Here is a 14020-nt window from a genome sequence, read left to right as displayed (position 1 = left end):
AGGAGAATGAGCCCTAGGCTTAGTCAGGAGGCCCGGCATCTCCTCCCATTGGCTGTGTGAACTTGGACAAGTCATCTAACACTCGCTGGTCCTCTTTGCTCTCCTCTGGGCAATGGAAACAGGCTGGCTGTGATCTTGGAAGTTCTGCCACTTCTGCCAGCCTGTTTAGTGTGATTGCAAAGCTAGTTAGGAGTGACTCAAAGCAGAGTGGCCTCAAGACTGGAGAGAGAGGGGGCATTTCTCATGAGTGAATATAACTGCTGTTTATCAAAAACCTACTGTGTCAAGGGCTATGACAGACACAGGGCCAATGCTCTCTAATCCTCACATCTCTCTGCTTTGCCGAGTAAGAACTCAGGCCCAGAGAGGTTATTTACCTTGCCCGGTGGTAGTCAGTGAATAAATGGCAGAGCTCAGATTCCAGCTTAGATCTCCAGTGCTATTTCCACCTACCACACTCAGGAAGGAAGCATAAATGGGTCTCCCCTAACTCTCCCCTTTAGAGACTGTAACAGGTCAGAGGGGAGTTATGCAGAACATATACCACAAGCCAAAATCTGCAGAGACCAGAGAGAACATGAAGCAGCATTGTCCCCTGCATCGCTGGAAAAGTAACTCAAATCTCAAATCACTGGGGCTTTAGCTAATGGGAGCAGGTGCTCCCCTCCCCTCCGGGGCCCAAATCCAGTCTGAACTCAGGGACCTTGACCCCAAGCAGACAAGAGCACTTGGTCTAAACGATAACATTCCTAGGATCCTAGACTGCAGCAGAGTCTGATCAATCAGCTGAAGATCCCCAGGCCAACCCTGCAGGCCTGACAATTCATTCTGGCCTGGGCCCAGGGAGAGAGGAAAATGCACTCCCAGACTGGTGGGAAGCGCCCCAAGGCCTCTGCCCTTAGAGGATGATTTACAAGGTGAGATTAAAGGAGCTAAATTTGTCACCTAAGCAGGGAGCTTGGGACTTAGAACAAACTGCAGGCATCTCCACTACAGGCCAGGGGATTGTTCACAGCCACCCTCCTCTGCCTAACAAGGTCACTTAGAAGCATCCACTATTCAGATAAGTAAGTGGTAAGGCATATCTCTGAGGTTTCCCAGCAGGCAGGCTGGCAAAAACCCCCTGTCCACACAGTCCTGGCCTTCAGCATCTTTCCCAGAAAAACCCAGCTGCCTGTATCATGACCACTTGTCACAGTCTGAGAGGACTAGGAGGCCTACCTATGGCATAGCTGGCCAGTAGGAAGCCAGCCGATCCGGCCAACACCTGGAAATCCTGACTCCTGGTCTTGTGAACAATCAGCCCAATCCTGGTCACCTGTAATAACGGCCAAGCTAGTGTGAGAGCTGGGCCCACAGGCTCTGCTGCCTGCCTGGCTGGGGGTTGGGGGCTGGGCAAGTGGGGGAGAATGAGAGTCAAGGTCCCAGAGAGATGCCCCCTTGATTCAGACGAACCCCAGAGAGCCCAGAGGACAGAGGGAACCCACACCAGAGCCCAGGACTGAAGCAGGTCCTAGAGCTGCCCTGAAGTCGGTATCAAAGGAGAAGAGAAGGAGTCCCCGGCTAAGGGCCACTGCCACTCACGTCACCCCCGCTGTCCTTGATGCCCACAATATTGGGGTGCTGGGAAAGCGTGGCCACTGCGTCCACGGGCAGGTCCAGCCCCGTGTTGGCTGGGACGCTGTACAGCACCACAGGAATTGGAGACAGATCAGCCACCTGAGGGCGCAGAGAAGAGGGGGGGGCAGCACCACAGGAATTGGAGACAGGTCAGCCACCTGAGGATGCAGAGAAGAGGGGCCGCTGCTCCAGGCCTGAGGCAGCTGGAGCCTGGGGCAGTGCAGGACTGCCCGGGCTGGCCCACCTCTTGGGTGAGAAGCCACAGAGCTGGGCACCCCAACTGGAAGCACCGATCCTGGGTGACACTTAAGACTGCTATGTGCCAGGAACAGCTCCAAGTCCTTTTCGTTTTGATTGATCTAATCCTCCCTGGAGGAAGATTCATTATTCCTCCCATTTGAGAAGGGCAGGAAGAGTGACACAGCAGGGTTAGGTCAGTTGCCCACGGTCACACAGCTGGTACCTGGTGGTGTCCCTCCCCTCTCCCAAGCTGCTGTTCATGGGAAGTCAGCTCACCACTCTGCTCCTTGCTTCTCCCCTCCCCTCCCTGGGCAGAATCTCTGCTCCACCCAGCTTCCTCTGGGCCCAGGCCTCAAACCCACACCCCCACCTTAACCCACCTTGGTGTAGTGGTGAATGAGGGCGGCGCTGCTCATGCGGCCACGATAGTAGCAAGGGGTCACCACCATGGCGGCGTCAGCCCCAGCCTGGGCCATGCTCACGGTCATCTCCACCGTGGCCTGAGTAGCTACAGGAGGAAGAAAGAAGTCTTCCCTACAGGCCATGGTGGGCGAGGGCGGGAGGGAGAAGACCAGACTAGGACCGAGGCAAGCGAGGGACGCAGAAGAGACAGAGCAAGACCTAGACTGAACCCAGCTCCAGGCCAGGGAGCCAGCCCCCCACATGCAGCCACCGCCAGGCCCGGGCATTCAGGCCTCACACTCGCAGCCGGAGCCGGCCAGCAGGAGCTTGTCCTTGGGCAGGGCCTGGTGTGCGCGGCTCACCACCTCCAGGCGCTCACTGCTGGTCAGGAAGGGGAACTCGCCATTGGAGCCCTGGAGCACGAAGCCTGCAAGAGAAGCAAGACCCTACCACCTGCTTGTGAAAAACTGGCCGTCGGTTTTAACTCACCCAGGTTCCTACCTCCCCAGCACCGCTGTTTTTCACACATTTCCTTCCCATCTTTGTCCTGAGGCAGGCAGAGTGTTGTCCCCTATTGCAGGGACAGTGTTCACACCATTTTTTTTTTTTGTTTTAATGAGATATTTCAGCATATCAAAAAGAATAGGTAATAATATAATCCACATCAGTGTACCCAGCACCCTCGACGACCTCCCCCCATCTCTTCCTCATCTCTGGCCTGTCTCAAGTGTTCATGGTTCCCATTCATGCCTTTTTACCCTTAAAACACAAATCTGGAGCCATAAACAATATATAATGGGTTTTTTGCTTATTGAGACTTCATAGAAAGGGAATCACATAATCTTCTGCACTTTGCCATTTTTGCTCACCATTATGTTTTAAGCTTTGTCCACAGCGGTACAGAGAGCCCCGATTCATTCGTTTTCATTGCTATGTAATACTCTCTTGTGAAGTTAGACCACAACTTAACTTTTCATTCTCCTTTTGACATAACAGAATATTTCCTATTTTGCTATTATAAACAACGCTGAAACCAACAGTTTAAGAGTTTCTCTCAGTTTAGATACTTAGGTGTGTGCTGGCTGAGTCGCAGGTAAATGCACTTTCACGCGCCAGACTTCTGGTTAGCCAGTCCATATGTAGCAGCACAGAGGGAAAAACTGTGAGTGCTCACTCACATCAATACTGAGTGTTGTCAGAACAAATTCTTGCCAATTTTCTGGATCAAAAGTGGCATCTCATTATTTTATTTTGCATTTCCTGTTTTATCCAATTTGTGAGGTTTCTAACATTAGAGGTGTCAATCATTTCATATCCACAAGAGACTAGTAGAACTGATGCTCTTCAACTGCATCTAAAGAGAATGCAAAACCATTTTCCTCTCAGCTTTTTTCATTCAACTTTCTCTTTCCTCTTCTTTCTCCTCTCCATCCCATCCCCAAATTTTTTCCCTTAAATGTAGCATACGATACACAAAGATTATTAATAAATAGAAGACTACTGGGGAGAAACGAAAGAAATTGGGGGCTATATTAATATACAAAATCGCTGCCATTCAGTTCTGACAGAGATTGGAGGTTCCTGACAGTCAAAGCTAAAAGGGAAATGTAGTCAGCTGACAGATATGTAGAAATCAAGATAATGCAAAGCAGCTGCCCTGGAGAAACACAGATTTTCCTGGCACTAGGACCGAGAAAGATTGTTCCCGTGAGTCATCCTTAAGAGGACACAGTGTTGGTGGGGAGTCAGCTTTACACCACAAGGCTTTCTCTGTACTGTTCACTATCCCATCAAGTCTACTGAGCGGGCTGCTGGAAGAACTTCCTGGATACTTAGCATTTCTCCCCCAGGTTCGTGTCTTGGTAACATTGCAGAGCAAATAGCTTTCTGCTTCTGTTAGATCATCGCCTCAGCATCAGCTCTTCCACGTCAGGCTAGGAGCCCATGGTAGAAGCCTTCTTCTTGCTCACTGATTTCTCAGTGGATCATCCCACTCGCAGAGTTGCCAACCCCAGAGAGGGCTCCAGTCCAGCCATGACAGGCCCAGTAGCCTCTGGCTAAGGATTTAGAGGCTAAGCTTCAGCTCCTGCCTCCCCAAGCCCTCCTGAAGGGGGCTCCTTGATGCAGACATCTCTCCAGCCATAGTCACTCACTGCCAAGTCCCCTTTCATTCTGGTGGCCAAGTCCAGAAACCTCCATGTCCCACAGGTGGACTTGGCCTAAACAGCAGGATGGCTGGGTCTTGAGCTTGGCCGGGGGTGGGAGCAGGTGGGTGAAGCAGGCCCTGTGCTCCAGACTCCTAGTGGCCTCTCCTCGTTTTACTTAAGGGAGCATCAAACCCAGACCTGACTCTCAAGAAGGCAGTGAGTCCAGGCTGGGGAAGAGGAAGGGTGATAGAGTCAGGCAAGCGCTGGACTCAGGCCCCTCTGGCTGTTGGGCAAGTTACATGGCTCTCCGAGACTCCGGACAATAAGGGCACTTCAGGCCTACCTTATAGAGCTGTCTTAAAGGCTCAAATGAGAAAATGTATGAGAAAAAAAGCACTTTGAAGTCTGTGAAGTGATACCACCAAGAACCCCCTCCTTTTCCTTGACTAGATGTCCAGGTTCAGGCCCAGTATGCCGCTGGGTGTGGAGGCGGGGCTAAAGAAGAGGAAAGACCAGAACTCCGGATGGGTAGCGGATGAGGAAAGTGAGCGCTGGGGAAGCAGGTTAACTCCCAGTGTGGCCCCTTGCCAGCTCTGATCTCTTAAGCAAATAGCTTAATCAAACTTCAGCTTCCTCAACTGGAAAATGGGGGTAATTTTAGTGCCCTTTTTAAAGTTATGTGAAGTTTAAATGAGTTCCTATTTACAAATGCCTACAATAGATAGAACCCAGCACTGAAGTAGCTATAGTCATTATGGAGTCAGAGGAAGTGCTCAAACCTTAAAACTGGATCATGGCAACTTTCAGTCTGAGGAGGGGGAAGGTGGCTGGTATGGGAGGGGAGGCTGCATTCAGGGACCTCTCAGCCCCTCCAGCTCTGACAGGAAAGAGGCTCATGTGAGAAGCTTCTCTCGCTTGCCACATGGTTACTCTGGGTCCTCTAGGAGCCAGTGTGGCCTGATAAGGGGAGTTGGGTGGAGGCTGAAGACACACAAGCAACAGGGTGACTTACTGTGGCCAAGAGGAAGCACAATCTCTTTTATGTAAGGAGCTTCTCCAGTCAGTATCATACACCTTGGCCCATCATCATTGCCACCTCCTCCGAGAAGTCTTCCTGGAATCTAGTCTTCCCTGAGCATGTTTCCTCTGAACTTCTCTTGCCTGTTCCTAGTCCTTCCCTGCTGTCTACTCAAAACTGAGTGGAGATCCTCAGAATCCTTCAACCTCCCTTACCCCCACCTGTTGGGACTAGGAAAAATTTCTCCAACTGGCTTCTGCTGTGAAATGAGGAAATTGAACAGACATTTTCCTAAGTCCTCCTTGGCTTGAGGCTTTGGAGTCACTTTTCAGGCTTTTCCTCCTCCTCTGTTGCTGATCTCTAAACATTCCCTTCCAGCCAAACTGACTGTCAGAGCCCCCAGACACACGACCATCTTCCTGCAGTACGCCTTTGCTCCTGTTCTTCCCTCTGCCCAGAACACCGCCTTAGTTGCACCCCCCCCACATGCTGCAAGGACCTTGAAGCCTTCCTCAAACCCCCTCCCCACTGGACTCCACGGTGTTTTGTCCTTGCTCAGCACTAGTCTAGAAGAATCTAGGTCAAGGATGGCATCTGCCTCATTTTGGCCTCCTCTGTGACACCTAGCACACTGCCTGTTGACCTATGTGTTGACAATTGGTAGTATAAAAGAAAAATTATCCCAAACCTGGTCTGGGGCAGAACTTTTCTGCATGATGTAATTCATAACCTCCCACTAGGAAGAAAGGAAAGTTCCTGATGAAATGCTTGAAGCAATTTCCTAATGAGTTTTGATGGAATTAAGCCTTGATCTGGGAAACCAGCCACCCCCTAACCCCCAGTAGACTCTCAGGCAAGAGGCGAGTGACTGTTAACTTTTCTATCTAGTCTAACAATGATTTAACCATTCTCCTTTCTTATAAAAAATATCCTCACCAAGAGTTTATACTTGAATTGGCTCCTTAGAAGCTATTTTCCTTGAAGTACAACTGTAGTAAAACTTTGACATGAGCTCATAACTGAATTGTCCAATAATTTTTTGACTTTTAACTTGAACTACCTTCAGATTTACAGGAAAGCTGCAAAAATGGTAAAGAGGATTTCCATACATCCCTCCGTCATCATACCTAATTAGAGAACAGTGATCAAAACCAGACAGTGAACATGAGTACAATGCTAACTGCAGACCTTATTTGAAATTTTTGCCAGTTTGAAACTTTTTAAAAGCTAAGATTCCAAAGTCATAATTAGCTAATCTGAAATTTTATGTATTAAGTTTTAAATAAGGGATTTAAGGTCTTTCAAATAAATGCACAAATTTTAACAATCATTTTCAGAAGCCAAAACTAACTGCTTTTGGTTTCTGTCTAATTAGCATCTTCCAACATTTTCCAGTACGATTGGCTCCATTTTTTTCCCAATTAAGATTTTTATTATGAAGTACCTTACACACACACATATCAACGTTTATATAGTCACTGATTAGTAGTGTCAGAAATATTCAAATACTCCTAACTGTGCTCCATAAAGTCACAATTGACTACATTTAGAGTGTTTATAGATTTATCCATTCTTTGCAATGATTCTAGGCACCTCCTTCCTGGAGTTTGAGGCCCACAGTCGCTCAGTCGTGTCCGACTCTTTGCGACCCCATGGCCTGCAGCCTACCAGGCTCCTCCATCCATGGGATTTTCCAGGCAAGAGTACAGGAGTGGGGTGCCATTGCCTTTTCCTCACAGTTTGGAAACCACTGGTAAATCCATAATAGATACAAATGGTAAGAAATGTCTATGTAAAGGGGACACTGGGGGCTAGACAGTGCCGTGTAGCTGACTTCTCTCAAGTTTCCTGGGGAAGACAGCTGTCTCCCTTTAACAGCTTAACAGGGATGTCATCATTTGCCCCAAAAATGGCTTCTTGGGACCCAGAAAGAGGAGGTAGGGAGAGTCCCAGGCTTGTGGGTCTCTTGCACAGAGCATGTCAGGACATGTGGGAAGAGGACAGGGACAATTATGAGAGACAACAGTTCAGGGGACAGTGGGCATCAGACCAGGGAGCAGCAGAGGGCAGGGATTAGGGGTACGAGCTTTGGAGTCAGGCCACACTGGGCTCTGACCCCAGCAATATCCACCTACTGTCTATGCCACCTCTGAGAAGATTACACCTCTGAGCCTCACCTGCAAAGTGGAGATAATGTAATACCTTCCTCTTGGGTCTGTACTGTAACATGACACAGAGCGTGGCATGTACTAAAAACTTAAAAAAAGGTGGTGGTTGGAGGGAGGGATTTCCCTGGTGGCCCAATGGCTAAGACTCCACACTTCCCATGGACGGAGGAGGCTGGTAGGCTGCAGTCCGTGGGGTAGCTAAGAGTCGGGCACGACTGAGCGACTTCGCTTTCACTTTTCCACTCTCATGCATTGGAGAAGGAAATGGCAACCCACTCCAGTGTTCTTGCCTGGAGAATCCCAGGGACGGGGGAGCCTGATGGGCTGCCATCTATGGGGTCGCACGGAGTCGGACATGACTGAAGCGACTTAGCAGCAGCAGCAGCAGCCACACTCCTAATACAGGGAGCCCAGGTTTGATTCCTGATCAGAAACTAGAGCCCAGATGCCGCAGCTAAAGATCCCACATACTGCAGCTAAGACCTGGCACAGCCTAAATAAATAAATATTAAAAATTTTTTAAAGGCAGGGCGAGTGATTGTAGTAGGAGTGATGCTCCTACTTAGTAGTACTGCAGCAGTGGCAGCCCCAGCCCCAGCAACAGCAGCATAAACCAGGAGAGAGAGTACGTAGCCCAATACCGTGGCTCTGAAGGCAGCTGGTGGGGAGGCACCAGCACGACCCCAGTGGGGGAGGGGAGAGAGCAGCACCAAGAGGACTGTAGACCTACATCCCACCCCTACTTACTTCCAACCCGCACCACACTGGACTTCCCCGCACCCCCTAGCTCCTGGCTGCTTCCTTCTCCTCTGGCGGCAGCAGGTAAAAACGGGAGTTGAGCCCTGTGGAGATTTCCCATGCCCAGAACCTAAGACCCCAGAAGCTAATTTAGGGATCCTTGAATCAGCCTACCAGAAGAGGACTTGGCAGGAGGAACACTCTCCCCAGAGGCCGGCCCAGACCCGGGGCTGGCCACAGAGCCTCCAGACTCAAGAGTAAGGGTATGCAAGGCTTTATTGGCTCAGCTCAGGCATTTGGCATCAGTGTGTTGCTCTCGGCTGCTCCTGGGATCTGCCTCTCCCATTTTCTCTCGGGGGTTCTTCAGGGGCCTGAGAGTCTGCCTCAGTTGCCTCAATTCTCCCCAAATCTCCCTCATCAGGGGCCATCAGGGGCAGACCCCACTCATGGAGCTGAAGGGGCTCGGGACCCTTTGTGGGGGGCCTGAGGAAGAAGGGACTTGGGCAGCAGCATCTTACTCTGGGCCACATAGGTTGCCCCATCAGAGAGATGGGCCACACAGGATGCCTATGCTTCTGTGCCAGCCCTGCGGGGGGAAGGGGCATCTCCATCTGTGGTTAGGTGGCTTTAAAGGGGTGGTAGCCCTGGGGGTTGCGGTTGGGCAGGCTGTGGGACTGGTGGTTTGGATAACCCTGGTGGCCGTGGTGGCAGTGGCTGTGGTAGGTGTGTGTGTGGTTGGCGCCAGCTACGGTGGATTCCCGCTGGGTGAGGAAATTCCCCTTCAGCTTCATCTCCACCTCCTCGAGGGCCTTCAGCTCCTCCTGGTTGATGTCCTTGGTCTCCAGGTGGCCCGAGTTCTGGCAGGCCGTGGCCCGTTGCAACATGGAGTTGGCCAGCTGCTGCCCCTTGGTGTCAATCTCCTTGGTACAGGCGGCCACGGCGGCCCACGTGGCCTCCTCCGCGGACGAGGACTTCCCAGACTCCTTGTGGGTCTCTTTGGTCACGGAAGTCCCAGACATTCTCTGCTTGCTGGTGAAGGTCTCCCGGTGAAGGGCCATGCCCTCGTCTCCTTGCCGCGTGGTGAAGGTCTCCACGCGAACCGTGGTGCTGGCCTCCCCGCTGCCACTGTCCGGCTGCGGAGCAGCGGCGGAGCTGCTGGGCCCGGCGGTGTTGAGGCCAGCAGTGCTGCTGGCGGCCAGCTTCTCCTCGGAAAGACGGCTAAAGTGCGATTTGATCCAACTCTCATCATTCAATTTTTCGCTCTCTGTTGGCTCCTGCACCTCTTGTGTGGTCTCAGAATCTGTCTTCCTTTTCCTCTTCCTCTGCATCCACAACACGAGGCCTCCACCTCCCAGTAACAGGGCGGTCCCCAGCACCACCCTGCATGATGGTTGCTGGATGAGCTCCAAGAAGGGCTCCAGGACCCCACGCCAGGCGGGCAGAGCTAAGAGCACACTGGGCGTGGGGGAGCCCAGATGGTCTGGTTCATGCTTGAAAGGACAGGCTCTCTGAGGGCGTCTGGCAGGCAGGCCCCCCACTGCACCCTCCCTAGGATGCCCCTCCCGCCTCAGCAATAAGCCTCATTGTGAGGAAGGTGGTTGAGGGGCGGGGTAGGGAGAGACCACACAATCCTATATGTCCAACCTGACAGGAACGGCCTGAGGCCCAGGACCTTTCTCCCACTCTGACAGCTGTTCCTGAGGTCAGTAAAAGAGTAGCTTCCCCAATTCTGAGTCCCTTCCGCCTCCTGCTTGGGATCTATTCTGCAAACCAGGCCTTCTTATCCTTTAGTCTTTGGTTTCTTTTCGTCCTCATCTGGTGGTCCCCAAGGGACAGAGTCTGCTGGGTCAAGCTGGCCATGGTTGAAGGGCCTTCTTGACTGGGCTGGCATCCATTCCTCGTTGCCTAAGCCTCGTGTCTCCCCACTCCCACCCCCACCCCACCCCCCATCCCCGGGCAGGGCCTACTGCACTGTCGGCTCAGAGCACTCCATCTCCACTTGCAGCCACTAGCCCCATTACAGAGAGGGCCCAGAACAAAAAGGGAGGGGCTCATTCTGAAGTAACATGAGGTCACAATTGGGCTGAGAAGGTAGAAAACACAGAATAGGCGACTTCACCCAGCCCCAGATCCCTGGGGCTCTTTCAGGATGGGGGCTGCTACCTCTTGCCTTAGTGATGCCCTTGCAAACCCAGACTTTGCGCCTACTCCTGCTGCTGCCAAGTCGTGTCAGTCGTGTCCGACTCTGTGCGACCCCATAGACGGCAGCCCCCCCGTCCCTGGGATTCTCCAGGGAAGAACACTGGAGTGGGTTGCCATTTCCTTCTCCAATGCATGAAAGCGAAAAGTGAAAATGAAGTCACTCAGTAGTGTCCGACTCCTAGCGACCCCATGGATTGCAGCCCACCAGGCTCCTCCATCCATGGGATTTTCCAGGCAAGAGTACTGGAGTGCGGTGCCATTGCCTTCTCCTGCCCCTACTCCTGACTCCCCTGTAAGTGCACACAGCTCAGGTGATGAATGGGTGGGCTGGCTGGCCAGGCTCTTGTAGTTAAAGACAATTGAGAGTTTGGCCCTCAATCCCAAGTTATACCGAGGGCCTCTCAGGGTAGAGACAGGCCTGGGTCACTCCCAGGGGCATATAGCACATTTTTTTAAATGCCAAAATACAGTTATAAAAATTGTAATATTTTAAACATATAACAAATGAATGGCTTCAATATACACAAAATATTAATATGACACATCACAAGAATCCATGGACTTGCCTACATAATAAGGAAATAAGAAGCTTCAAGTTTTATGGGAAACATCATCTCTCTGCTCCTGCTGGAGTAGCTGTGGGGTAATCCACCAACCTCATTTGGAAATAACAACTCAAAGTTCATCTTTGAGGTTGTTTGTGGGTGTGAGTTCAGGGACAAATGGCCCTCCTGCAAAAGCCCCTCCCGCAAAAGCCCTTCCCTTTTTTCCTTTGGTTATAAGTTTTATTTAAATGAATGTTCTTCATTCAAATAATTAATACAAATTAATAATGCTAAATAAATAATAAAAAGTTTCAGGCAATGTCTTCCTGAAGAATCTCTTAACTGTTCACTGATTCCTCAAAGACAGATTCCCATCTCTCTCTCTTTTTTTTTAATCCTATCTATATTTGCTCAGTCATGACCAACTCTGTGTAACCCCACAGACTGTATCCTGCCAGATTCCTCTGTCCATGGGATTCTCCAGGCAAGAATACTGGAGTGGGCTGCCATTTCCTTCTCCAGGGGATCTTCCCGACCCTGAGATCAAAGCCAGATCTCCAGCAATGCAGGCAGATTCTTTACCATCTAAGCCACCCAGGCAGCCTATTGATCATTTCCTGTTTGGAGAACCTTTAATTCATTGCAGGACGCCCTGGCAGTGGGATGTGTGATGGTTCCCCTGAAACCTGGGCTGCAAAAAGAGGCAAAGATCCAGCAAGAGAGACACAGATTTTCAAGCTAAAGTGGCTCATTGCCCCTTTCCCAGGCATTCTGACTGCATCCTGGGAGCTGTGACAGGGCCATAGAGACCGATATTCTCTGTGCCAGGGCCTCAGGTCTGGGCTCCTTAGAAGAACTGCGTTGAACACTGTGGCCCAGTTCTCATTCTAAAATGAGGAAACCGGATTAGAGAGTTTCAGTGGTTTTTCCAAGGTCGTAACAGGCAGAAATATACTCCTACAAGTCTTCTAACCCTGGATGTTGGGTTCTTCTATACAGTGCCTTGCTCCCACGTGTGTAGGGGTAAGAGAGAGCTGAGGTGGGAGCTGACGCCTGCGTATGTTGTATGGGAAATGGACCGGTGGCTAGTCTGCCAAAGTAACAGCAGCCATGCTCCCAGGCACCCCAGTACCCCCCTGCAGCAGTGAGTTGGGTAGGGGAGGGGAAGCAAGGGTACAGAGAAGAGTCTGGGTGCACACAGACCCCAGATCAAAGTCCACCCTCCCCACCCCCTGCACTAGAGTGTCCTTGAACCTGGGAGGTGAGGCCCAGTCTTCTCTCAGAGATTCAAGGAGCTTCTTACTTTGCTTCAAGAGAATCAGGCCTCAGCTGAAACCTTCAGGCTCCTGTGAGCTGGGCCCCAGCAGAAATAGCCTTTGTGTCACTGCTCAATGTGGGCATCCACAGGGCACTCACTGTGTCCTAGGGAAGGGTCACATCGCCTGAGCACAGAGATATGAAAAGGGTCTCCTTTAGGCCAGTGGGTGCTGTCACAATGCATCTCTGCCACAGTGGCGATCATACTGTTATTCTAATCAGTGCCATCATTGGAGCCCATACCTGCTAATGAATATCACCCTCCACAGTTTACAGCATGCTCTCTCTTTCATTCTCTCAGATTTTCCTCCCAACCCTCCTATGATGCGGCCATTATTACTCCCACGTGTCAGATGGGGCAACTGAGGTCTGGAGAGATTTATCTCACAGCTAAGTCAGTGGTTGAGCTGTGGTTTCAATCGAGAGTCCATGTTCTGAACCGCTCCACTGCAACACCCCAGTCAGAACCACTCCATTCCCAAGTTGGTGCTGTGTGTGCTAAGTCACTTTAGTTGTGTCCAGCTCTTTGTGACTCCATGGACTGTAGCCGGCCAGGCTCCTCTGTCCATGGGATTCTCCGGGCAAGAATACTGGAGCGGATTGCCAGGCCCTCCTCCAGGGGATCGAACCTGTGTCTCTTATGTCTCCTGCACTGGCAGGCAGGTTCTTTACCACTAGCGCCACCTGGGAAGCCCTGGGAAGTTGGGGCTGACCTGGGCCTATTTGTTGGAATCTGGTCTAGTGGGGGAAATGCATCGGTCGGCAGTGGAGTAAGCCAAATGTGACCGTGCAGCCTGACTTGAGTTCAAATCCCACCTCGGCCGTTTATTAGCTGGAGTGACCTTGGGCAAGTGATCTCATCAGCGTGAGCTCCAGCTTCCCATCTGTGAAATGGAGCGACTGATGGCACTGCGCCGGCTATCTACCATGGGTGCCGGAAGAGGGTGGGCGGGGCGGGGTGATGGGCGGGACTTGCCCCTTCTATCTTCATTTATTGTGCCTGTGGCTGCGCTGCGTGTTGATCTGTCCCTGATCTCAGAGAAGGGAGGCCTCTGTGTAAAGGGGGAAACAAGTCAGAGGGTGCAGAGCAGGAATTAATCTGGCCAAAGAAGGCTTTGCCCAGAAGAGGGTGCTGACAAGGCTTTGGGGGAGATGATCTTTATTCCAAGATCACAGGCCTGCAATTAGCTTCCTGTCTGCCTCCTGACCCCAGACCAGTGCCCCTCTGCTCCTTTCCTGTAATGGAATGACCCCCAGGGTACCCGACTGTCTGTGAACAGCTCCACAGAGCCTGCGTACCCTCCTCTGGTCGCTGGTTGAGGAGACCAGGGTCATTCACACCCCTCCAACTCCCGCAGTGGACAGACCCCACTTACCTCGGAAGGGAAAGGTGCCCAGTTTATGCAGATTCTCCTCCAGTTTCCCATAGTCCACCTCGGCCGTGGCAGTGAAAGGGGTGGTCACAGGCGGGTAGATGCCTGAGAGGTCCATCCTCCTGCCCTCCCCTGAGGGCCAGCCTCCCAGGGTCCTGGACAAGACCCTGCTCAGCCCCGGCCTCACAGAGGACCAGACTCGGGGGACCAGCATCTCCGCAGGAGGCTAGAGATCGAGCTGGTCTCTGCC

The 14020-nt window shown here is 51.6% G+C and overlaps 2 protein-coding genes across 3 annotated transcripts in view; both read right to left on the bottom strand.

The window, feature by feature from the left end:
* The window catches only part of HOGA1 (4-hydroxy-2-oxoglutarate aldolase 1), a 26598-nt gene extending 12578 nt beyond the window's left edge, over positions 1-14020 (bottom strand). For both annotated transcript variants that reach the window (XR_008201426.1, XM_052660789.1), the window contains exons 1-5: positions 13774-14020; positions 2561-2689; positions 2241-2368; positions 1585-1719; positions 1222-1318 (exon numbers count right to left, since the gene is read on the bottom strand). Coding sequence is in view for 1 of the 2 variants with exons in the window: in XM_052660789.1 (XP_052516749.1) it covers positions 1222-1318; positions 1585-1719; positions 2241-2368; positions 2561-2689; positions 13774-13984 (700 nt within the window). In the remaining variant the exon portion in view is untranslated. The remainder of the gene's footprint in view (positions 1-1221; positions 1319-1584; positions 1720-2240; positions 2369-2560; positions 2690-13773) is intronic.
* On the bottom strand, positions 8951-9664 carry C23H10orf62 (chromosome 23 C10orf62 homolog). Its single transcript, XM_052660793.1, has one exon. The coding sequence runs from the start codon at positions 9659-9661 to the stop codon at positions 8951-8953; it is 711 nt and encodes a 236-aa protein (XP_052516753.1). The 5' UTR covers positions 9662-9664.

Source organism: Budorcas taxicolor, chromosome 23 (assembly GCF_023091745.1).
Source record: "Budorcas taxicolor isolate Tak-1 chromosome 23, Takin1.1, whole genome shotgun sequence".
Lineage (NCBI taxonomy): Eukaryota > Metazoa > Chordata > Mammalia > Artiodactyla > Bovidae > Budorcas > Budorcas taxicolor.
The sequence above is the reverse complement of the archived record's forward strand: the minus strand, read 5'-3'. Positions and strand labels throughout refer to the sequence as shown.

What these genes read in the sequence shown, in the direction of transcription:
- C23H10orf62 (XM_052660793.1), bottom strand. Translation starts at nt 9,661, where the DNA reads ATGCAGAGGAAGAGGAAAAGGAAGACAGATTCTGAGACCACACAAGAG.